The sequence below is a fragment of the Emydura macquarii genome, unplaced genomic scaffold (assembly GCF_026122565.2).
Source record: "Emydura macquarii macquarii isolate MOO-44397 ecotype Brisbane River unplaced genomic scaffold, CSIRO-AGI_Emac_v2 contig_3128, whole genome shotgun sequence".
Classification (NCBI taxonomy): domain Eukaryota; kingdom Metazoa; phylum Chordata; order Testudines; family Chelidae; genus Emydura; species Emydura macquarii.
The window spans coordinates 2,749,369-2,776,558 of record NW_027133265.1 but is presented as its reverse complement, the minus strand read 5'-3'; the positions used below and the strand labels follow the sequence as shown (position 1 = coordinate 2,776,558).

Below are 27,190 nucleotides of genomic sequence, written 5' to 3'. Positions count from 1 at the left end.
GGCATAATTGATGGCTTAATCGGAAAACAATGGGATTACAAAGATAAACAGATGAAACGCAGTTTTCATCCTGAAGAACATCCCCTACAAGCCTAGCCCTTTTTTCCCCTGGCACCTATAGCCCGTATTTGTCCCAATCTCTCCACTCAACCTCCACTCCATATCCCAGGCACACCCCATCTTCCTTGGCTCCTCATCCCATTCCCACCGAGCCCGTTGTTCCAATCTACCCTCTGGCCACCTTTCTGGGACCATTTCCCCACCATGCAGCATTCCAGAGCTCCAGCATTCCAACCAATTTGCCGTCCAATACAAATCTGAATTGCAACCTCATGCTCTCCAATCTCAAACACTTCAGTTCATCTGGCTGTCACATATGCCATGCACTTGGGAAGTTGTTCTGCATTAATATTGCCGAGAAGAAATCAAAACTGATAGTTGATATTTGAATGACTATGTTATAAACCCTTTTGTGTAGCTCTTTATTTTCTCATGCTTTTTAAAAAGCAACTGTGTGCACATTTATGTACACACCGTTATAAATGTACACAAACAAAATAAGGTGCCTTAATATCTAGAAGAAAGAATTCATACAGGGCAACTAGATATTTACAGAATATGGATTCTTTACTTTTTGCTTTATATTTATTTCATTCTGATTCATTCATAGTGAGCTGGTATGCTGTGCTTTAGTATCTGTATTAGAGAGGGTGTGTCATATGAATGCCTGGGAGGATGTATGCTATGCACTGCATATATTGTATATATGCACATTAAACTAGTTAGATACTTCTTGGAGATCAAGTGAAGCACAGTATAGGACAGTACTTAGCGTCTAAGAGTAAACTGAGATAATATGTTGATGAGCACCACTGAGAAGCCTACAGACAAAAGAAATAAAACAAAACTTCAGCATTTCAGTTGATCAAAAAACAGAAAATCAGTTTCGCAGAAAATTTTGAAAAAATTTCTGATCTGCGGGGCTTGCGACATCCATTTGGTGTTTTCAGTACACAAAGGAGTTCAACATCAAACACGATTTCCAAAAAAGAATTAGAAATATCAATAAAAAGTTATTAGAACTTTCACAAAACCCAGAAAATGTCTTGTTTGTGCTAAGTGTTATGGTGTCGAAAAAGGCCAGCTCTTATTAGCACCTATATTTTCTTCTCAAAGAACAGATTCACACCACACCACTCTCTTCAGACACAAGCCTTGCCCGTGACTGTTAACTGGCAGGCAGGAGGACCTAGTGTTCAAGGCACAACCAAGCCACTTCTTTGTATGATCATGAAGTCATTGACTTCCTTGTATCTCAAGTCACCCCAGCAATAAAACTGGGTAAAAAGCAGGGTGATGCTTAAAAAATAAAGAGGAACTGAGATTTGCTGTAATAAATGGTGCATCGGGGGAATATGTGTATTAGGAATACATAAGAGAGGATACAAAATAAAACGTGTATCTGAATATTACTTATTAGCTATGTAATTCTTTTTTTAAATTTTTAAGTAGAATTTATATGCTACACTAACATCCTGCACCACCAGGATCTGGGCACTAATAATCTCTATAATGTCAAACTGATCCACGCTGATACAGTCTCTCCTGGGCAGAGTACGGAGCAACTACCATTTCTTCTTCCCTGAAGCGTCTTGTTTTCTAATTAAGATCAATTGACAGGGCATGGTCCTCTTAGTCAGTTTTCTATAGGAGTTGTGTCAACATCCTTCCCAATCTGGTGCTGTCTGACAAGCCAGCCTCATTTCCTTGTTCACACTACCATGGGGATCAATATTGTGGCAAATGCAAACATCTTTTGCATACAGTCCTAACGCAAGATTTTCATTTTACTTTTATTTCTCTAATGGAATTAGTCGCTGCACATTGTAGATTAGATGAAGCCTCCCAGCTTCTTTAGACTCGCTTCAATATCCTCAATATACATAGCAAGACATAATTACTTAGCCAACTCCAATCACTATACTTGTTGAATTTGCATTATTCAGGCAACTAGCTGGGACTGAATTTTTTGCTTTTTTTCTGAGTTGTCATTTCTGACTATTAGGGAGTTGTGCAAAATTATTGTTATGAAAAGCAATCACACCTTATATTAAATGTGCATAAATGGTTTAGAAAGGGTAAATAAATGCTAGATATTATAAGCATATTGCTGACACTCATATTCTGTGTTATGGATGGTCATAAGCACATCAGCAGAAGCTGTGATGGATGTATAAGCAAACTGTGGACTCCAACAATCTGTATTTTTCCCCCTTTTGACTTGAGCAGTTAGGCAAAAATTCAGGGGTTGAACCCTTCCCATCACTGTAGTGAATGTCTTCACTGAAGCACTGCAACTGTGCCACTATAGCATTTCAGTTGCAGCCATCACCCGTATTTTGTTTGGGTGGCCCTCTTTTCAGCTATCTGGTTCCATAACATAGCTCAATGACTCCTTATAACTAGCTTAAATGATGTGCAGCAACTACACCCCCTAGTTTCAATGAGATTTAACCTAATCTATAACAGTAGCAGCTGATTAACCATTTATTAAAACACCTATTAATAATTTTAACCCTTCACAGCCCATTTATAAGCATACCCTTCATATAAAGCATGGCCATGAAATCTCTAACTCAGCTGAGATTCACTGCAAAAATTTGTGAACCTTTCTAACACTCCTGCGTTCATGTGTGGCTTAGCACTGAAACCACACAAAATGTGTGGTTTTGACACGACACTCAATTTCATCTAAGCTCATCTTTGAGTGTCTGGGTTTATTTGAACCCAACACTTAGGACGTGCAACCTCCTGTGAATCACAACCAAGGAAAAGGTTCACATGAAACCACGCAAACTGAAATCCCGGAGAACTAAATTCTGCTACCATTATCAGTGTGGAGGCACATCCTATTCCATGACTAATCCCATTGAAATCAGTGACACGACTTGCAGAATAAGGTACAGCTCAACATGAATAAGGACTTGTCTACACTTGAGGTGGTATGTAGGATACCTGTAGCTACATGCCACAATGAAAAGCAGGTTGTGTCCACACTGTGAGCTATAGCTAGACATGGCAGTGAAAGGCTCTAGCAGGGGGGAGCCACAAAAGAAAGGCTCCAGCAGCTCCCTGCAGCAAGAAAAGGCTCCAGCAGCGGGAAGCTGCCAGAATCTCTCTCTACAGTTTCCCCATTGCTGAAGCCTTTCACTGCCGCAGCGAGACACAACATTGATTCAAGATGGCTTCTCTAGAACTCACTACTCAACTACTCAAGGCTGGCAGACAGTGGCTGCCAAGCACAGCATCCTCCCTTGCACAAATCAGCCCAATCGCGCATCCAGAGGTTTTGGAACACTGAGGGAAGTGTTAACAACACACACAGCTCAGACCCATGCCCTTCACAACTGCACACCTCCAGTGAGGAGCATGAGGTGCACCTGAGCCTGTCTGTAAGGATCTACCCTACCCCCGCATTTCCCACCCAAAACTAAATCAAATCTTGGCCCATGCGTTTTGTTTCAAATCAGCTAGACCTTATATACTTGAAAAAGCCAAACAGGCTTAAAACACTACACAACTGCATGTGTTAATACTCTATTGCATTTTGACTTGAATCTACAGAGTTTAAATGACAACTATAATGAAGTCCATAGAGTGATTTATTTTTATGTTGCAACATTGCCATAACTTTGGTATAAGATTTAGTGTCTTGCCTTTATGTGCACTCTTCAGGAAATTTTTAGAAACAAACAAGTTAAATAACATATAGCCAGTAACTGCTTAATCGTTATCTTGGGGCATTCTATGATTAGTAATTCAAAACCATAATCCTGTCTCCTACTTATATTTGACAGACAGGGAAATAGTAAAAAATTGTGTTAAGCTATTCAATTATTAGAAAGGTTTCCATGCCAACCATGAGAGTTTGGAACATTCCGTTCACTTTTCTTTAAAAATAACCATTCTCTATACTCAGGAAAGGCTTAGCAATAATGGATCTCCCCTTTCCGGTGATAGGGTGACAAGATAGCAAGTATAAAAAAATCAGGACAGGGAGTGGGGTAATAGATGCCTATATAAGACAAAGCCCTGAATATCGGGACTGTCCCTATAAAATCAGAACATCTGGTCACCCTCGGTGGTGGTGACCTAACTGCTATAAAAATCAACTCACTCCCCCCATTGCAAAAACCTACAAGAACAGGCCAGAAAAGCAGGAAACTAAAGTGGCTCTTGGTTCCATGTGGTTCCACTAGCCCCACTCTCTCTCAGGCAGCATGATTCCTGCAGGAGCCAGGCTGCCATTGATTAGTTTACTTTGTGGAAGCTACACAGTCAGCCACAGTGTATGTCTATGCTTGGAGTTGGGGGTGTGACTGACAGCTTGAGAAAAAATACCCAGGCTAGCTCCGATTGAGCAAGTGTGCTAAAAATAGTGTAGCTCTGGGCAGTGGCAGGAGGGGCCAAGTTAACACAAGCAAGTCTCTTCAAACTAGGGATCATAGAGCCAGCACTAGTCTCTTTTAGACTCAGGCTTTAAGGCCAGGACCATCATATTTGGGGTCGGGAAGGAATTTTGGCATAGGAAATTTGGCATAGGCCCTAGGGGTTTTTCACCTTCCTCTGCAGCATGGGGCATGGCTCACTTGCTGGTGGATTCTCTGTACCTTGAAGTCTTTAAATCATTATTTGAGGACTTCAATAACTCAGGCCCAGTCTATACTTACCTGGCAATTCGGCGGCAGTTGATGGGAATTATGCAAGCTATGCATAGTAGTTTGTGTAACTCCTGTCGACTGCTGTGCTTCCCTTCTGCACAGCGTCTTCATTACACTGCGCCACTTGAGTGGGTGGTTTTACTGTGTCGACTTCTGGATTGATTGAACGGGTCTCCATAGACCGCTCAGTCGATCCAGATAGGTCGATCTGACGGCAGCAACTTTGCCACCATCAGGGTAGATGTACCCTCTGTGTTAGGTTAGGGGTCTATTCCAGGAATGGGTGGATGAAGTTCTGTGGCCTGTGTTGTGCAGGATGTCAGACTAGATAATCATAATGGTCCCTTCTGACTTTATAGTCTATAAATCTATGGTCATCTAACCTGACCTCCTGCATATCTCAGGCCACCCACTCCTGCAATAGGCTCATAACCCCTGGCTGAGTTACTGACGTCCTCTAATCCTGATTTAAAGACATCAAGTTATATATAGACAGTCCACCATTTACTTTAGTTCAAACCAGCAAATGACCCGAGTTGCAGAGGAAGGTGAAACCTGCCCCTGGGCCTCTGGCAATTTGACCTCGGGAAAAATCCCTTCCTGACTCCAAATATGGCAATCAGTTTGACGCTGAGAATGTGGGTAAGACCCACCAGCCAGACACCTGGGAAAGAACTCTGTGTAGTAACTCAGAGCTCTGCCATCTCCAGCTACTGGAGATATTTGCTAATAGTAGCTGCCGATAAGCCATATGCCATTGTAGGCAACCTCATCATACCATCCCCTCCATAAACTTATCAAACTCAGTCTTGAAACAAGCTAGGTGTTTTGCCCCAGCTACTCCCCTGGAAAGGCTGTTCCAGAACTTCACTCCTCTGATGGCTAGAGACCTTCATCTAATTTCAAGCCTAAACTTCTTGATGGTCAGTTTACATCCATTTGTTCTTGTGCAAACACTGACCATTAAGTTAAATAAGCTCTCTTATAATTAATACACTCTGGTGTATTTATAGAGAGCAATCCTATCTCCTCTCAGCCTTCGTTTGTTAGACAAAATAAACCAAGCTCCTTAAGTCTCCTCTCATAAGGCAGGGTTTCCATTCCTTTGACCATGCTAGAAGCCCTTCCCTGCACTTGTTCCAGTTTGAATTTATCTTTCTTAAATATGGGAGACCAAGTCCTGCTCCCAAAGCTGGTTGCACAGAAGCTGAGGGGAGGGGCTTCTACAGGTTGCAAGGGAAGGTGGACTGCAAAGACAGGGTATGTCTACACTAGAAAGGTAAGTCAACTATATAGTAATTATTGGGTGTTGCATGTCCTTACCAAGAGCACTTACATGATCTAAGAGAAGCAGTGTGGGGGACTCACAGCCTGGTCTCTCTGCTTCGCTGGCAGCTCCGCCCAGACTCTCCAGTCTCCTGGCAGGCCACCTGGGGCTTCTCGCCTCCCTGTTCCCCACCAGGAGAAGTGGGGAAGCCACACACAGTTTTTTGCCCCTGCAAAGCGGGGTCCAGCTAAACCAGCTTCTCTGCCCCCTCCCCATCAGGAGCTCAGCAGTCTTGTCAATATCACAGCTCACAGAGCCATGAAATTGACAAGGCTGCAGGTCCAGCTGCCCAGGCTCCTGGCTCCAGCTGGGGGCTTGAAGCAGGGTTCATTCTCACCCCAGCTCCCAGACAGGAGTGGTGTCAGCCACCCAGCTCTACAGGGGAGCTGGGGGCAGCTGTGCTCTAGCTGCCCAGCCTTCTTGTCAATTTCATGATTCCTGCTGTGAAATTGACAAGACAGCCCACAGCCCATATAAGTAATGCAGTGTCTACACAGACACTGCATTGCCCTAGCTTCACCGACATAAGCCTCTCGTGAAGGTGGAGTTATGATGTCGACATAGTATGACACTTACATCGGTGAGAGGAAGGCTGTATTGTAGACACTGACATAATTAAGTGGATGTAAGGCAACTTAACTCACCCTAACTGTGTGGTATAGACCAGCCCTCAGAGGCAGCACTTCTCATTAAAGCCAGTCACAACATCTGCGGTGAAATGAAGTTTTCCTGTTTTGGAGACATCAGTAGCAACAGAGTTTTAATCAAGGGAGGGAAGGACAGAGACTTTCCCCGTGGTTAGGATCCTGGCCCTGGGATGTGGGAGACCCTGATTCAAATCCCTGCTCTATCTGATACAGAGTGATCTGGGATGGAAAATTCTGATTTGAAGTAAGCAGAGCACGGTCTTGAACCTTGGTATCTCATATCCCAAGAGGTAACCATGAAGTCACATACACATACCCTACTGTTTCCTGAATCCAAAAGCTCAGGTTTTGGTTAAAAGATGAACATTTTCCATTTGATTCTCTCTTTTGACTTCCTCTGTCAAACTAAACCATTGTTTGCAATAAATTTTGCCTCCTGTTCTCCGGCACTTTTTATTATAGCATCTTGTTCATTATGCTATAGTCATGGGTCTGTCAGGATTTCTATAAAAAATTCTATTTTCATAGGTTTATAGCTTCAGATTAAAAATCCCTTCTGTGCTGAAATTTGTTACAAGCAAATTAACCCTTGCACTACCCTGTGAAGTAAACAAGCAATATTACATTTGTGACAGAGGTTAAGTTGCTTGTCCGTGGTCAGTATGTGAGTCAGGTTTGGAGTTCTAGCTTCCAGTCCTGTATACAGATCACTAGGCAATTGTAGTTCTATAGAAGTTTTTCAAGAAAGCATAGTTTAAGTGTTTAAAAACCAAATATCTTGATTTTAATTCCAATTCATGAACAAAAAGGTATTTGCTTATAATTAGTTGAGTTTTAGGGTAAAATTTCCAACAGTGTCTAACTCAGAGGCCTAAGTCCCATTGGGAGACATCTGTATGGTGCTCCACATATACAGTCTCAATGCCCCTGGCTCCAGAGAGCTTATAATCCAGGAAACATGGTTTCAATGGCATTATGCATGTGCTTAAAGTTAAAAATGCAAACGTAAGTGGTTTATTGGGCCATAACCTGTGCTTTGTCTATACTAGACTAAACTCCTGAGAGCAAGAATATTGGCTTTGCATACATCCGTGAAGCACCATGGAGGTGCTATATAAATAGCTAATAAAGCCAATAGGACTACTTACATGCTTAAAGTTAAGCAGGTACTTAAGCACTTTGCTGGATTGGACCCACAATACAAAGGGTATGGGGTTGCAGGGGAGCTCTGTAACTTAAAGGGAGAAGGGCAAATGTTCTTGGGAAAGCTATTTTGTTTTGCTTTTGTGGTTTCAGCTGCAGGTTTTTAAATCCAATTTGGAATGTCCTGAACTAGATGACGAAGCCTGGGCAGATTACTATTGGGATGTTTGACGAAAGGAGGGAGTTTTGAAGGAGAACGGGCACAGGAGGAGGGAAACTGTTTAAGACACCATGAAAGAGGCCCTGGAACTGTACACTGAAGGAGAGAAAGGGAGCATCAATGTACAAAGAGATAGAGCGTAAGGTGCGCAAGAAGATATCAGAGGAGTTAAAGGCAGAGATGGTGGCAGGAATTCACAAGAAGCTTGACGTTGAAGATGAGGTATAGATGAGGAAGGGGGCTGAAAGCTGGTGAAAGCCTGAAGGGGAGAAGAGATGTGATCAGAGTGATTGGAATCCTCCTTTTGTGTTTGGCCCAGGTGTTTGTTTTCCCTTTATAAGCCATAGAAAAGTCTCCAGTTTACACATATTTGCAGACTTTTAATGTAGTTAAACTCAAAACTCTTCCCATTAACTCTGCAGCCACAGTCACAAATAAGAGTGGAAGTTTCCTATGATACCCGAACAGTCCCTAAACAAGTCCATCCATGATCCCTCCCAGTGAAGTAGGAGATCAGGGCATGATCACTTGCTCCCAAGATCTCAAGCAGTTACAATGTAGAGTTGAACTGCTAATACTTTGCCTCAACCCAACCCCCAAGAACAAGTTTTCCCAAGATTTCTTATTCCTAATGGTGTTAGCCCAGCTCCTCTCACTCTAAAGATCTCCTGTGCTTCTAGGGAGTGGCTGGCTTAGGGTTCCGGTTGGGCTAGTATCCATTGTGTTATCCCTGGCTTCCATTTACTGGCTCCAGGATTTACTCTCAAATCATCACATTACCACAAGACAGGGCTTCATGTGTCAGATTATTTAATTAAATTCCATATGTAAGAGGGAATCAAGATTCTAAAACCAATTTCAGCTCCTTTGAATATAGAATTAAGGATTTCTGCAAGTATCTAATGAGTATTAATTAGAGATTACAAAGCACTTTGAAGATATAACAAAGTGCTAAAGAGAGACTAAGTGTTATCTCAGACACTACACACACAAATTAACAACATTCATTACCTTTATTATTCCCCTTTAACATTAACAGTAAAAACCTAAAGGGCACCTCTGAAATCACTATCACAGACAATTAAGCAGGTGGTGATCAAGGATGCAAAAGGATAGATTTTAACTTTAGTTAAAAATGAGATCTCCATGAACATGTGTTTAATCCTTATGCTTAATCTGTCCCAATTTGTATTTCACTCAGACACTCTGGTTTCCTTTCCCAAACCTGAAGAAACGCTCTGCAAAGCCTGAAAGCTTGTCTCTTCCACAACAGAGATATTATCATAAAAGATATTACCTCACCCACCTTGTCTATCTCAAGTAATAGTCAGACTAGATATGGTCCTGAGCCAAAACCCTAGATCCAAAACCACCTCCTCCAGCTATGCGAGTTTTGGAACTCAATCCATATGTTATGGCTTAAGACCATCCCAGCATCTTATGTGCTCTCTGTACATTGTATGTGTGATGGATAAGCCCAAGAAGTATGCAAAAGACAAATAAGTTGCCAGCCCAGAGAATATGCCAAGTGCCACAGCAAAGCCATATATTTGAAGAGACAATCACAGTGAGCAGAGCTAGATGAACAACAGATTTTTTCGGTTTGCTAGCAATTCCAGAAATAAATAAATAAAATAGCTTTGGGTAATATGAAGCATGTTTTGTTTTGATTTTGATCATTTTTAATATTATTATAATATTAAAAGATATTTTAAAGCCAAAAGTTATTTTGAATCGAAGACACCAAAACATTTCATTTCAAAAGTGTTGAAACAAAATGTGTGGATTTGGGGGGGAAGAATCTGGTCTTTTTCCAAAAAAAACGAAAAATTTGGCAAGATCAAAATGAATTTGCAAAATGTTCCCAATGTCACTGAATCTGCATTTTTTGCTGAAAAAAGTTTTGATCAACAATTTTTTCCCAACTCCGAGTAAAGCAGAAGGAGGCCTGGTAAGCCCAAAGAGAAGGAACAAAATCTAACCCCTTTACCTCTACTGCCTTAGCCCATTGCTGACCCTCACCTTCTAAGCACACACCTGAAGACGACTTAGTAACAAGTGGTTTTGTAAAGTTTAAAAAGCAGAACTTAATCATTTGTCTGTAAATTTAGAGTCTAAACTGTCTTTAGAGCCTTTAGACAGTTTCAGTTGGTCATTGGTCGTTCTCATTCACTGTATAGCACTTTCCTGCAGATTACTAGCATGCAACTAACTCAGAGTTGATGGACCAAATCCCTGGATTTCTAGCAAAAGTTCAAACTCTTAACTTGGAAAGGGCCTTTAATCATTTCTGTACTTCGTGCTTGTATGACAAGAACAGCAGTGACTTTTTCTAGCATACAGTCCTTCAAAATAAAGACCAGATACTTATGGAAAAAACTTTTTTTTAAATAGCATACAAAGAGTAGTCCCTTGATATATGCCAAGAGAAGATCCATGATCCCCATAAAAAATTCTGTTCCTCAAAATAAAAATTATGAAAGCATTTATACACCCATCCAAATTCAGGATTAGCAGACAAAACATATTCTGAAATGTCCAGGATACAATCTATCGGAAAACCAGGAATTTTCCAAATTAGGATCCAGTTTAGAAGCACTAGATGCAAACTGTATGGGGTTGAGAAACAACATATTTGCCTCCTTACACTTTTAAGATATTTCAGATAATTTGCAATTTTTTGTTTAAGATTATTTATGTTCTCTGATTTTAAAAAAAGCAATAATTATGCACTTAGTAGTTGCAATTATGCAAAATATTTTATCTAATTATTACACTTCCTGGTATGCAGCTCTGCTCTCACAAGAAGTGGCTGCGCTGTGGTTTAAACAAAACAAATTAAAAAGTGGAAGAGGATTAAAAACGTGGCCATTGTTTATTTCTTCTTTTCTCCCATTCATCAAGAAAAGTCGGGCCAGATTTTCAAAGTCAGAAACACAAATTGAATTCCTGTCTTATGCACATAAATACTCATTAACTCTAAATGGCCATGCATATGTACAGATACCCAAAGTGTGTGCACGACTTGATCTCTGCAAATATAAGTTTGATACCCAAATATTCAATTTGATCTTTATTACATCAACACAGGGTATGACTATATATTACTACTTTATTAGAGGTTTGTGTTTCTGATTTTCTCAGTAATAACCTCTGCCTCCTGGCCACCACGAGATTTTCTTCCATTAGAAATGAAGTTTCTACTTCAAATGGATCTCAGCACTTATTCCCCATATATCCACCACCCTTCTATTGTCTTGTGCAGCAGATGGCAGTTTATATATACTTGCTAAATCATTACAGAGCAAACGGCTCAGCAATAGAGGTGGGCAAAAAATTTTGTGGAAAACCTTTTTAGTCAAAATTGCATATTTGAGTAAATCAAAACAATCCAGGTTTATTTGAGTTAATTATTTTGGATGAAAAAAAATCAAATGTCAAAACTGGTCATTTCATCAACATTTCCAACACAGAATGTTTCAGTGTTTCAGAAAGAAGTTGCATTTTGGAATTTCCCTCCATTTCATTTAAAACGTTTTTAAAACCCTTGAAATTGAAACTTTTGTGTTTGTGTCAACCCAAAACATTTCATTCAACCCAAAAAGCTTTTGTCAGCATTTCAATTTGCCAAAAATTTTGAAATGTTTTCATTCAGGTTGACCCAGAAAAAAAAGATATATTTTTGCGCCTGCACTGAAACCACAACTCTTCTCAACAAATACTTACTCAAAACCTTCCTGGCCGCTGCTTATTTCAACTTTGTTCATTATGGCTCCAATGACTCGTTAGGGACAGCAATATTGCTTAAAAATAATTAAAACAGTTTTTACAAGTGGCTTTGGGTTAAGGCTTATTCCACACCTTCTCTTTCACTCCCCACTCCCTATCCTACTACATACATATCATAGCTACCTTTGGGAAAGGACATCTATAAAAGCCTCTCAACAATACTTCCAAAACATACAATGCTTTTTAAAAAAGTTCTTTGATGTAAAATTTTTACAACTACTTTTCCATTATCTTTCCCTACTAAATGAGAAAGGCAAATTTTTGTCAGTAGCAAAGACAGAAGGAACTGAAATGGTGTCAGGTCGTGATAGCAATAAGATACTCCAGGTCCCATGTGTTCCTAGGTGGCTAACACATTTCTCTGTGGTTAAAGTCACTTGATTCAGTTTCTTGTATTATGACAATATCTGCAGTATGATATAGTTGTCCAAAAAAGCTGCTTCTGCTGTTATATCTGGGACTGATAGCACCACCCACAGTTAATGTTCCCTACCTTTTCCCATATAAGACTTTGAACTGGCAACCTTAATTCTTGCACTTTGAGTGCTTGACTTTGCAACCTTAATAAAATTCTAATATAGATTTTTTTTCTTGTGTGTAATATTCTCTTACTGTATAATTGTTATTACTGACATCATGAAAGTGACATTAGTACATAACAGATATTGAGAAAATACATTATATAAATCCTACATATTTTTGAAAATATAATTTAAAAAAAAAAAAAAATTGTCTGGTGGTGCAGGTAAGAAATAAAAGGACTAGAAACCCAGAGGGGGAAGAGAAGGAAAGCAAAAGGACAAGAAGAGTGGCTTAGGAAACATGAAATGGGATTAGGCACTGGCTCCTAAACTTTATTGGTTCATGTACCACCTTAAAAATTGTTGTGAAGTGAATGGATGGAACATCAAGCTAACATACCCATCTTGGGAAACCCTGGATTAGAGGTCGCTCTTTATATTTCTGAAGTTTTTTAAAAAGGATAATAAATGGTTAACAGATGTTTTAATAAATGGTAAGTCAGTGGTGATACATAGTTACAGAACCCAACAGGGTTTCTATAACAGTGGCTTATAAACATCTATAAGAACTACTGGTGCGTTTATAATCATCTTTGTAACACATTACGCAAAACTTTCAAAAGCAGTTAAGTGACTTGGAAGCCTGTATCCCATTTTCCCATCAACTGTCAATGAGACAGGATCCTAAATCACTTAGTCTGAAAATTCTGTAACGTTTGTAATATCCATTATTCATTTATTAACCCTTTATAAACTATATATAAATGTACTCTTAATATAACGTGACTGGATAAGAGATAATGAGGAAAGTAGATTTTGTAACCATATATTATAATAATGTTTGATCCTGCAAACACTAGGCACATGCTTAACTCCAAGCACATGTACGGCACATAGAAGTAAATGGGAATACTCACAGTGCATGAAGTTCAGCACATGCATGTTTTCAGGACTAGGGCTTATTTTCTACCCTGTGGTTCTGGTGTCCATGAACAAATGGTTCAGGCTTTACTTCTGTAATTTATCATGTCAACAGATTCTCTAAAATTAAAGCCTTATATGAGGCATGTACACATAAGGGCATGTTGTTTTTATATTGTAATTCACATGCATCATTTTCTCGTAGGTTTCTTTTAATATTTTTGCCTACAAGTCATCCTCCTGAAACCCAGGTACAAAACAGGTTGTCTGGCTTATATTTTAAAACAGAAAAATTGAGGAGATGTTACCACCAGAGATGAATCCTGGGCCTGATTCTGTTTTCACATCAATGTGATGGAGTTATTCCAGAGTCAAAATCAATGGAATTATCCTGATGTGCAACTGATATATGTTCAGGAGGAGTAACTTTTCCCCAATGGTGTAAAAGTTCAATTTCAAACTTCAGTTCAGGTTGAGTTTTTACAGTGCTCAAGAGACTTTTTTAAAAACAAAAATGCTAGTCTTCCCCAGCTCATACCCTCATACCCATTTATAATTTATACTATGTTGGCTGAAAAGAGAGGCAAGAACATGTTAAAATTTTATTGCTTCTTCTCCAACTGGGACAATATTTTTCACAACAGGATTGGTTATCATTTAGCTGTGGCTCCTCTCCATATTTAATCTTTCATGCTATGTTAAATATTGCTTCTTTTTCCTCTATAGAGAGCTCTGAAGAATAAACAACAGCTTCTTGGCAACACTGTGAAATGTTCTGACCAAGTATTCAGCAATAGCTACACTTTATGCTACCACTGATTCTGTGGTTATTTTACCCTCTTAATTCTGGAAGACATAATTAACAACATTAAACTCAATTACATATTAACAAGGGGGATCTTTTGACCAGTTAGCAAAGTCTCCAACAACATTATGCAGGTGGAAATCAGTTTTGCAAATTCTGAAAAGCAGCAATGCCAGAGATTAGTTATTTATGGTTAAATATGAAAACCTGGTGCTTACAAAGTCATATGCTAAATAAGGATGGGGAATTAGTACAGATAGAAACATATCTAACCTAAGCCTTGGCCAAAACTGAAGTCAAGTTTTTCCTGAAGTTCAAAAGAATTCACTTAACTTTTTTTGTTTAAATGTTATGTATTTAATTCTGCCTCTCATTTAAAAACTAATTGAATTACAGAATGTTTCAATACGGCCACAATGAAAGTAAATGACACATGGACAACAATAACCCTCCATTTATTGCAAACCAAGGGCACAGTCCTATTCTTTATATTACAGCAGTGCCTGCAGGCCACGACTGAGATCAGGGTCCCGTTGTATGGGGCACTAGAGAGATATAGTGAGAGAGTCCCTGCCTTAAAGAGTTTACAGTCTAAATAGAATATCAGACAAAGGACAGAAGGGGAAATCAATCCCACACTTACACACAGGAATAGTTCCACTGAAGATAACAGGACTAATCATGTGTAAATGTTCATGGCACCACCACAGTTCAGTATTGTCATGAGAGCTGCCTGTTCAATACAATTTTTAGGGATAATCTTCCTGCCTACACAAGTCTTGCAGCTTGTCCTTTTCTTCTGTCTGACTGAGAAATACAAAAATTACATAATTCTAATAGTCTGTTAAGTAGTACAATCTCCCTGGAGACAACTTGGAAAAATCAATTAAAACTGTATCACAATACGTGTTGCTTCATGCAGAGGAGTCCCATATTATGGTAATACCTAGCGGCTTCAGCTGAGATCTCCATATGCTAGGTATTGTACAAACTCATAAGATACAGTCCCTTTCCTAAAGACCTTACAGTCTAAATAGACAACACAGACAAGAGGGGTGAGGGAACAGAAAAGGAAACAGGCACAGAGAGGTGAAGTCACTTGACTGAAGTCATGCAACCGGTCACTGACTAAGCCAGGTCTCCTGACTCCCAGTCCAGTGCCACTAGGACACACAACCTCCCAAGAAGGGTTGTGCACAGAATCTCACGCTCAGTATCTATCTGCTCCTGCTTCCACTGAAATCAATGAGAGTGGCGTCAGTCTCAAACTACATTTTTCTCAAGCCATCACAAACACAGCACCATAGCAGTTCCCAGATTAACTACTTATAAGACAATTCATACGTGTCTGTTATGCTAGCAGCTTTGGAAAGAAGAGAAAATCATGGCTATATTTATATTGGTCTTTAGGTTTCTTAAAACAAGTTTTTACCAAACCTAAGTGTTGAGTTGACAGTACCTCTAACTCAGGCCTAACAGGCTTTGTCCTTTGCTTCCTAATATATATATTTTAGTCAATTAAGGAATGTTACATTTCTAACATAATAGAGATGTACTCTTGCTGCTTGTGAAGACAATGAACTAAAACCAAAAAAGCTCAGAGTATACTCTCTGACCCACTAACTCAACTAGACACCCGTTGCAAGGATGGAATATGAAAAAAGAAAGAAAAACGTACAAAATTTCTGTATCATTGAATGCTTCAAGTGCATACCGAATCAGCCATTTGCTGCCCAGTCTGGTATCATGTATGTCCCAGACGAGGAATGATTGAAAGTCCCTAACCTGCATCTTCAAATGGGAGCACCTTAGAGCAATGGGACCACTGCAGTTTAGGGGAAAACCAATGCCACCCAGGTTGCCGCAGAAGGTGAAAGCAGTGGAAAATCCCTAGCAAAAAAGAAAAAGAAACAGCCCTCTTTGAAAGTGCACTAAACGGAACAGGAAGAAGGCCCTCTTATTTTGGAAAAAAGTGTCCACACATGGAATTAATCAGAAACAAGTCCACGTGTAAGCCCTCAGAACTGACTCTTAACACAGTCTCTGGGACGTTCAGAGAACACAAAGGGACATCTCTTTGAGCTGGGAAACATTTTGACTGCTGGATCCAAACGAGCTGAGGGAGCTTGTCGCAGAAGTCAGAGGAGGTTCATGACCAGGAGGAGAAAATTGAGCCAGAGGAGTGAGTTCCAGAGGAGAATACCTGGGACCCCTGAGGGCACTGACCAAAACCCAAAGAATGCTCAAGAATGGCAAGCAGTCTGACGGAGGGAATTGTGTATTGGCATTTCTCATTTTGCCTAGATCTATGTATCTCCTGTGCTTTGTCTATGAGTAATGAATTATTGATTTAAAAATTCCTCTGCAAAGCGTGTACCTTATTTGCTTCACCTATCATGTTCCCTGAAGGGTTAAACTATAAACCTGAGTACCCATGGGGGTGGAACTCTGGTGAGTGTCCTGGAGGGTCAGCATTGGCTCTGGTGCCCTTTCCTTAAGAGTGACACCAGACAAGATCTGTGCCCAGAAAGTATGTCCGAGAGGCCTGAGCCATAGGCTGGAGCCTGCCCAGAACTAGGGGAGTGCAGAAAACACACAGATCCAGCATGAGGGTTCAAACACAGCTGCCTGGTGAGCTGACCATTTTCTTGCCATTTTTTCTTTTGTTTATTTTTCCCTCTGATTCACTAACTGCTTTTCAGATTCTCAAAGTGGTTCATGAATCATTCGGCCTCAGTAGAAATGAATAACAATGAACCCATTTACACTGTGTTCAGTATGCAACTAATTACCTGAAAGTGACTGCCTGGTGTTGCATCAAGCATTGTCTCATTAGCATTCAGTGCAGCTGCTATAGCAGGAAGGAGGAAAGAAAATGGGTGTACAGAGCAGAAAACCATTTTTTGTAATGTGCTTTGGACTTATCAACCCTTTTCCCCAAAATCCACCAACTGGTATGTACAATACCATATCTTGCAGGCATGATAGAGATTACAAAAGGAATGGCATAGTAAATCAGATGCTGCTATTTACCCTCTCAAATTACAAGAGCAAGAGGAAATGCAATGAAAATTAAGGGCAACAAATTTAAAGCCTATAAAAGGAGATATACATTGGGTAAAAAAAAAATAACTCGTGGAATTCACTGCCATAAAGTAACCACTGAAACCAAAAATTTGGTTTATGCAGCAGAGAAAAGCTACCTATTAAATGCTCGTTTGCAAGCTCCACTCAGCCTCCGAAGAATAATATAGTGTCTTACCACAAAAACTGCAGGACATTGCTATTTCTTTATTTGTATTACAGGGGTGCCTAGAAGCCTCCTTTAGGGATTGGGCCTCATGTGTGAGGCACTGTATATGCATATACTGAAAAGATAATCCCTGCCCAAAAGAGTTTACTTCTGTAACATAGAATTATTGTATAAAAAAGTTGCTCAGTGCAACATTTAAAACTAAGGCTTATAGAATAATTGATCAACAATCATTATTTCAGTTTTAACAGTGGATTAGATGCCATCAACATAAAATCCTTGAAACTATGAAGTAAACTAGCATTAAAAAATGTCATTATTATTTATACGATGGGATTTTCAAAAGTGCCTACATGACTCAGCTCCATCAATAGTCAATGGGACGTGCTCCCATGTCACTTAGGTGCTATTGAAAATCCTACCTTACAATCATAAGAAAGCAAGCTGGCCACTATAGCACTGTGGTCACCATGCCATCCAGGAAATCTTGTACAGACTTCTATGGATTTTGCAATCTTTTTGACTCAATCTACTGGTTGCTACAAATGAGGTAAATTACAATTAAGGCTGATTAACTAGGGGAAAAAATGCTGTTTGGAACCTTCATAAAAAAGCATTTAACTTGGACTAATATTAATATATGCAGTTGTATACAGAATTCGTAAGTAGGAAAGAATTAATGCCTTTTACAGTGTATTCTCAATGTGTCCTTTGGTATAAGGTTTCTCTGTCATGATGATACAAACTAGCTCCTATTTTCATTGAAGTCCTTGACCTTCTCCACAGCAAACAGCCCCTTTAAGAAACAAGCAATTCAGTTTAATATGCAGTTTAATTATGTGGCTCCCAAAACCAGCCTTCCAGAAACAATGCAATTTGTCCAGAATGTAGGTTTGCATAGTACCTGAAACAGGTAATCTGAAATATTCCAAAGTACTGCAATGGTCTGGCTCATATAACAATGCTATCTTCAATTAGTCCATAAACCCAGAGTTTAAAAGCCTATAGGTATAAAAGAATATATTTTATATATATATAAAAACTTAAAACACACTGCAGCAATAAAGTATGCAGCATGTTTATAGTTGTAGTAGATTATTGCCCCAATTCAGGACAACACTTAAATTGTTCCTTAACTTCCAGCATGCTAATAGTAAATTTCTATATGTCTTCCTAGGTATTTCTATAGCACTCATCATCGCAATATCTGAGTACTTCAAAATTATTAATGGGTCCTTTCCTTACAATGTTCGGCAGGAAGGTATTATCCCCATTTTACAGATGGGGAACTGACCATTGAGAGATTAAAGGTAAAATTTTCACCAGTGCATATGTCTCGTTTTCAAAAGTGACTTAGGCATTTAGTAGCTTAAGTCTCATTGAAAGTCAGTAGGACTACTAACTCACATAGGGTAATATCTTCAAAAATCACCAAGTGACTTGCCCAAGGCCAGACAGGAAGTCCATGGGCAAGTTTAGGATTTGAACTCCAATGTCCTGTGTCTTATCCTCTCTCCCATTGGCTTCGTATGCTTAAAATTAAGCACCTGCTTAAATTCTCTGCTGAACTGGGCTCTAACCAAAGTAAAGGAAGAGAGCTGGTTCCCCTACAATCATGAAAATAAAACCAAAGATACTCTGAAAGTAAGTTACTGAATCACAATCCAAATGATAAACACTAGGGAAAGACAAATGCTACATCAATGTTTTATTTGCTTAAGAAAACTTAGACATAGGCAATCTCGTCTTTTCACAATACCTGCCAGAGACGCTTGGCAACACAAAAAGAGACAACTCGAATGGTTTCAGTGGTTCCTCATTTCACTGCACTTTTTACTATTTTCCCATTTCAGTTCTGCACCAATTCCCTGTCTGGAGCTCTTAGAAACATCTCTCCCCAGCTCAGAGATAAGAATTCATCCTTTATGAACCACCAAATCATAAAAGTGAAAAATGGTAAAGGCTGACTAAATCATCCAGTAAACATTTCTGTATGTGCAGGACTGTTTCCTACTGTAGAATCACTAGTGTTATGTCCACTCACAATTTAACAGTCACAAGTAATAGCTTCTCTAGGACTGCTTGAATGAGTAAGACAGAGGATCTAGCCCATATTGTGGCTATTATCACAGTGATCAGTTGTTTGGAGGAGAATATGATATCTTTATGTTACAGTACATCATTTTTAAGCAAGTTCATTTTGAAGAGGTCTAAGTCTATTTATTACAGATAAATGATGGATTGATTTATGAAAGCACATGCCAATTCGCCATCTATTATTTAAAACTCTGTCTTCACTAATATTTAAAGCGTGGATGAAAATTGTTATGTTAGTGTTAAATATAAATGTACAATAATGGTAAGTAAAGATAGATCAGAAAGTTTTCATTTAGGCACTACTCAATACATCGGGCATAAAGAAAAACGTTTTGAAGAACCTTAACTGCCAATCTTAAAATGAGATACCCAAGCAGAATTTTCACTAAGAGAATCTTTAAAACATCAGGGGTTCTTTTATACATTGAGCTGCAGTTTTCAGTAGGAATATTGCTATTGTATTGTATTTTAATATTCAATAGTCTCTTTATGAAATACATGTCTACCAGACATTCAATTATGCATTATTCACTATTCTGTAAAACATAGAGAGCCTGGTGATGTGGCTAGTGGGTGAAAAAGAAAACTGCCCATTCAAACAGCAAAATATTTGGTCACAGATACCACCCTCAGGGACTTGTTTCATGATCATATCTTTTTTCCTTCTTGTAGGATCACAACAACAGCTGCCTGCATGATGGATCTACGCAGATACCCTCTGGATGAACAAAACTGCACACTAGAAATTGAAAGTTGTAAGTTGTTGGAGGGAGAGGGTTGATTACACAGCATCTTTGCACTGAAAATAATTCATTAATTAAGTAAAGTCTTTAGTTGGTCTAGAACAGAATTCACAGCCATATCATATTCTTATCAGTTTGGTTTGTGTATAGAAGCTATATAAATATGTTAATGAAATGAATTGCATAAGATAAGCCACATTTAAGTCACATAATTTTGCTGATCCAAAACTATCAAATTTCTGTGAAGGTCTCTAGCCTAAAAGAGGGCAGACTGTGTAATGGTTAGAGCTGAGCTCTAAATCAGGACTTTTCCCTTCTCCATCACCTACTCATCATAATAATTTGGGAAAGTCATCTAACCTCAATTTATTCATCTGTAAAAAATAACACTAATATTAATGGTTTTGCAAAGCACTTTCAGAACCTTGGATAAAAGACACTATAAAATGAGGTCCTGATTCTACATCATTAAAGTCAATGGCGCTTCAATGAGCACAGGATCAAGCCCTGTAATATTAAATTAATTCTTCTTCCTCCTATCTATGTTTCCATACAGATATGACAATCACAAAAACTCTATAGTGAGATTTATTGAATGGCGCTTGTATACCCCCAATGTCTTTTCAGTCAAAATGGAATCCATTGTCTGCATAGAACACATTATCTGAACATATCTGATTAAAAACTTCCAGAGAAGCATATCTGAAACAGGACATTACAGCAGTTTTTATTAAATAGTTCCAGTTGTCACATTATAACGTTTGTAAATTGACTGTTTGTAGTACTGTGTTATCCTCTTACTTGAACTAGTATTTGTTTGTATTTTTTCCCCGTTAACAATTTTGTGAAAATCTACACATTACTGCAAAATGTTTCAGTTTTGACACAACTTTGCATTTTCAAACAGAAGGTTGATCCACAAAATTTTTTCAATCAGCTCTGCTATAAATAATAAGTATTGCAACATACCCATGGATAAATTCTCCCCCACCCCTCAGTTTTATAGATGAGGAAACCGAGAGCCAGACAGGCAAATGACTTCTACATTATACAGCAAGCCCATAGCAGCACTGAAAGAGGACTGACTTCCAGTCCAATGTTTTAATCACTTTGTTATCTTTTCTAATGTAATGTCCTAAGTGAGCAAATACATTTTCATTCTGATTCTCTGATCATTTTAAGTACTGAAATAGCAAGCACATACCTTCAAAATTACCCTCAATTATACAGCGCCTTGTTTCTTTGTAAGTATAGAATTCATACAAGTCTTAATATGAATCAATGGAGATGCCGATTTTTAGTTTTTAACTGCTTGATAAAAAATTTGAAATGTTTGTCCAAGAATTATTTGCTGTTGCTGCTTTCCTTAGAATGTCAATTTATTCTGATTTTACAAATAATCTGCCAGGAAATAAGAACAATACACCTTTTATTCTACTAACAGGATTTCAGTGCAGTGAACAGTCAACAGGTGTAATTAAAATTGCTTGTATTAAAGTGCATGTTCTGAACAGAACCTGTTCATGTATTTCCTCAGAATGTCTGAAATAAGGTCCCATTTGTAAGATCCAGATACTTTGACATCACAGGGTAAACACCTTTGAAAGATAAATAGGGAACAGCATTATCTAGCACCTGTTCCGGATACCTCAACAGCACCAATCACAATTCACCATACTACTAAGAAGATTCACCAGTATGAATTCACTGTTCATTATTCACCATGTGTGGGGAAGTTTCTAGAATAGCGGATATACTAGTGATGCACCACAGCAGACCCACCAGAGCTCAATACAGCATATGCATGTTTGAACCAGGTCCATGCCCATTTGATAAATACCTGTAATAAACAAATCCAAATGACCTCCCCTACATCTGGTCTTAGATAGATCCAAGTTCATCCATATCCTGCCCACGTTATTCAGGGCCCTCAAACCATGACTCTCGTGTCTTCCTTCACACATACACAGCCATTTTTTCTTATTTCTGTGAAGAAGTAGTAGTAGCTGCATCAGACTACACAGAATTATACATTCCTTTTTCCAGTGCTATCCATTTCTTTACTGTTCATCCCAGTACTTTTTAACATCTAACTGTCGGCGAGGATTGTGAAACTCCCAGTGAGTGTCGTAATACAGTACTTTAATTGGAAACTTCCTTCATAACCTGCAAAGCTATGCATTATGTTTGGCAGCTCTCTGTCACACATACTACTTTAGACTTTGCGATCCCAGCTCACTGTTTTTCTGACACAAAACACTCTTTTCAATACTACTTGCCGCTGGGCTCATCTCCTGGTTTGCCATTAAACAGTCCTGCAGTCAGCACATTTGGAGAACAATTCATCCCTGGACTCTCAATAAAGGGCCATCTTATCTGTAATAAATTTTCTCCATTACTTGCACTGTGAGTTTATATAAATATATATGATACATAGTAAATAAAATTAACAGAGACATAAGCTCCCCAGTCCTCTTTGCTAGGGGAGCACTAAAATAATCAAGCCCCATCATTAGCACTAATGAATACAGCTGATCGACGAATATAAAAACTTGTTTATGAACAGTCTAAGAAATTAGAAGCCAGGTTGTGATTTGGCCTGTTCATGCCTTTACATTATTCACCGTTTGAGAGCCTTCATACAACTGAAGCTTTGTTGGTCTGAATGCTCATGACAGTGAATTTTAGTCATGTAGCTGAGATCTGTGTAATGAGAACACAAAATTAATATTAGCCAGAATAAGGTGATAAAGGTTAATTCATTCCATCAGCAAACAGACAATAACATGTTACTTAAGCAACATCAAATAGAGAATGTCAAATAATCTACTGAACAATTGCTACAAGTAATTCAGAGTTTCAGTGTGTTTATATTTGTTAAGCAGTTTCAAATTGACAAAATCTTTAAAAAACTGATCTGTTGCAGAAAAAGAGCAAAATTGGTTGAATATATTATTTTCTGTCAGTAGGTACACAGCAGCTGTACTAAAGATTAAGGGAGTGATTTTCAAAAGGCACAAATGGCACTGCAAAACCTAACTCCCACTGAAAGCCAGTGAGTTCAGATACCACAGTGCTGTTTGTACCTTTGAAAATCTCCCTCTGAAATGTCTCTCTAATATTATAATAAAGTTTCTCCTTGTTGTGCTGTCTCAAATATACTAACCTTTGAAAATAATGGATATAGTGTCTCTAAATACATTCTAAGAACTCAAAATTGTAGGCAGTGCACCTGAAAGTACAGCTAAATAGCCAAGATTAAAAAAAAAAAAAAAAATGCCAAAGGTTAAGCTTCCATAATCCATGTTTTAATTTAGGCTACTAAATAAGCAGCCTGATTTTCAAAAGTGCTGAGCATTCAATTACTCCCATTAACTTCACTGGGAGCTAATAATTAGTCATCTTTTTAAATCTTAGAATAAAGATTTATCTTTTTCAAAATCTTATTGCACTGTTTAGAAAGATCACTAAACAGTCCAAATGGGATTACATGGGAGTAATTTGATTCTTGAATTTAAGGGTTGTTGGAAATCAAACTTCAAACTGCATTAAGCATAAAACCGTCTGAGTACCAATAAACTGCAGCATTCACCACCGTGTAGGAATCACACACTACATAATTTATTAAGCCATCCCATCCAAACAACTGGAAAATGTTTCTTCTCAACTTTTACACCCTGATCTACAGTTGCAAGAATTAATACACATGGGACCAAGTCTAGGGGCAACATGGATCATGGAAATCACCACTTAATAAGCCATCACTACTTTGGCATGACAAGCTCCAGATTGTCTCTCTCCTTCTGCTACCAAAGCTCCCAATGACTTAATGGGAGCAGAGTTAGGCTAATGCTGACTGCTTTTGAAAATCCCTTAACTTCTCAACCCCCTTCTGCTGACCAAACAGGAGATATGGTAACAGTGATTTTGGAAACAGGATGAAATATTAAGAGAAGGGTTAGGACAGCCTGTGCACTGCTATTTACATGACTGAGTATCCTAATTATCCTGCAACATCCAAAATTAAACTACAGGAAATTTGCATGACAATTAAGAATTTAAAGAACATGATGAGGGATGCATGATAAACATGCTTAAGGTCTAATTGAGTGATCTGTATTTAGGGAACTATAGTCTCAATGTAGAGGGCTTTCTTTTCACAGGAGCAACAACTACACTGATCTAAATTCACTTGCGGATGAAACAAGGTGTGGGGGTGTACGCATACAAATGCAGTTGTATAAATATATAATATGCGCTAATGATTGCAAACAGAAGCCTTAGAGACTGCTTTACTAATGGTTGGGTGTCAGATCACTATTTCAGATCTGCACTAAAAATAGCAGCTGATCCTCACATGCTATTCACAGATGTTAAATGCCAACAAAGAAAAGGAAATTAAACTTTGTGAATGATTCATGATTTTTTTTACATGCTCATTAGTCCCATGATCGGAAAAATTAGTGCTTCTGGATAACTCCTTAAACAACACTGATTTTGCAGATCTCAGCTGACTGCTAAGAGAAGATGGGTATTTTAGAGTTAAGTTTACAGAAGTATCTCGTGCTGTTCTGTTACCTCCACATTTTGTTAGTCTTGTCTTACACCTGGACTAACAATTTGCACACTGTGGGTCAGATTGTGACTGGGTGCTGCATGTGGGAGTGCACAGCAGGGAGGATGCTGGAGTAACCCTCTCCCTTCTCCCCCACGCAGGATAGCTACAGCCCCATAGTTTCCTGAGTGCAGGCACTCCAAGGAATGGGAGTAAGGAGGAGCTTGGCTATGGTCTCATCCCTCACCTCGCTGGCCATCTGAACTAGCTGTGTGCAAAATGGAACAAATGCTTCACCCTCTTAAGGGTCTTCTGGGTGCCCGGGAATTCTGGGAGCCTCCCTGGGGCTCTATGCTTCCTAGTGCATTCCCTGGGGCAGTGCAGCTTTGCACGATCCCAGCGCAGACCTGTACCTTAACCCCACAGTCTAGCCCTATCTGGGTAAATTGTAGGTATGTGTCTTACTTCCACGCCATTTCAGCAGTGCTCGTCCCCCCCCCAATTTAGAAGGCCCACTTTCCATAGGAATCACGCTGCTCAACAGACAACTTATTCCTAGGCTATCCATAAGAGAGACAAACATATCCCAGTGTGTCAGTATAAACAGGCCCAGTGAGTCATTCTGACACACAGAAGTGGTGGTAGAATTAGCTAATTACAATGGTCTGAAAATCTAGAGTGCTATAGAAAGGCTAAGAATTCACACTTTTGTTATTTACTATTTATTAAATGCAATATGTTATGGGAAACTATCAGAACAGCCGTACTGGATAGGAACAGAAATTGACATGCAAATCAGACTAATGGCTTATCATCTAATCCAATATCATGCCTCCAGCAGAGCAGAGGAAGAGAAAGATTTAGCCAGTAGATTATTCTGGTATTTTTATAAAGCTTTGCAAAGTCAGGGTTTTTTTTAAATTTTCTTACCTGTGTAGGCCACTATTTCCAATACTCCATAATCTGCTCCGCTACCAAACAGAGAAATGTGCATGTATGTTTAATCTGTGCATGTTTCTTTACCCAGAATTATATGATTTTACTCAATTTGTTCACAAAATCCTGGATTTTTAAAAGGAGAAAGCTGCTCTCATATGTAACTGTGCCTCAGAGTGTGACAGCCACCATCTTGGCTGACACACCAGGGATTAAATCCGGACTTCCAGAGTTAAGATCAAGAGCTGCTCCAGCATGAGCTATCAAGCCAGTGTTCCCTACTTGGGACAGCAAGAAATCAGATCCTCTGTGGACTGACACCTGTCAGGGATGGTCTAGATAACACTTAGTCCTGCCATGAGTGCAGGGGACCGGACTAGATGACCTCTCAAGGTCCCTTTCAGTCCTATGATTCTATGATTGAGCAGACCCAAAGAAAACTATGCCCCAAAGAAACCTAAATAGAAAGGGGTCTGAAGAATAGAAAGTAGTGTTTTGTTAGGCCAGCTACTACCTGTGAAATGGTATTCCCCATTGAAAAAAGAAAACAGTCTGTTGTTCTCCATTGTTTCTATGTTTATTTCTATACCAAGTAGAGACAACCATAACACTAAATACATGTAATGCTTGAATGAAACAGCAAGCCATTTAAAGTAACACTGGAGTGAATCAATAAGATATTTCACTGGACTCTATAGGTGGTTTGTTGTCAGGAAAGAAGAACTGTGTTCATAACTAAACCTTCATTATCTTTTCTGTTGGCGCAGTGTTGTGACAGAATGAGATTTGAACAGATTTATCACAGCTCCCTGCCTGAGACAAGATTGCATTGATCTGGAATAGGATTGCACTTGAACTACCTAGGGGGTGGGTAGTGCTTCAGATTAAAAAATTAATCTGTGCTTCAGATTGAAAGATTTTCTTATTAGAGCTGTCCTAGATAGGGGGACCTGCCTGTCCACAGACACCAGAAATTATGGACTTAAATGCCTGACACAACAATCACATCTAGAGAGCAGCTAGGGCCTGCCCTATGCATATGCCAACAAAGGTGCTCGTATTAGAGGTGCAGGGGGTGTTGTCGCACCTCCTGGCTTGAAGTGGTTTCCATCAGATGCAGGGTTTACAGTTTGGTTCAGTGGCTCTCAGCACCCCCACTATACAATTGTTCCAACACCCGTGTGCCAAGTGTGTGTGTGTGTGCGCGCAGCACCCTACACCTCTGACAGCCCTACGTTCTCAGGACCGCTCAGAGCATGCACCTAGGGCCTCCCCACCCAGTGAGTGACCCATTAGTGACCCCTTCGTTGCTTACCACTCACACTTTCATGATCAACTGCAAGGCCCACCCCCTCCTCAGTTGACAAAGTCTGCTGCTGCAAACTGGTTAAACCCTTCTGACACCCGCCCAATGAGGGAAACACCACCCCTTCCCCCACCCAGTTGCTTAAATCCTTCCACATCCACAAATTAAAAGCATCCCTGATACACTCAATTGTCAAACCCTCCCCC

General features: G+C 39.3%; 1 protein-coding gene across 4 annotated transcripts in view; it reads left to right on the top strand.

The window, feature by feature from the left end:
• Positions 1-27,190, top strand: part of GABRB1 (gamma-aminobutyric acid type A receptor subunit beta1) — a 200,279-nt gene that overhangs the window by 139,294 nt on the left and 33,795 nt on the right. For all 4 annotated transcript variants that reach the window (XM_067531115.1, XM_067531112.1, XM_067531111.1 and 1 more), the window contains exon 5: positions 20,117-20,199. In XM_067531115.1, coding sequence (XP_067387216.1) covers positions 20,117-20,199 — 83 coding nt within the window. The remainder of the gene's footprint in view (positions 1-20,116; positions 20,200-27,190) is intronic.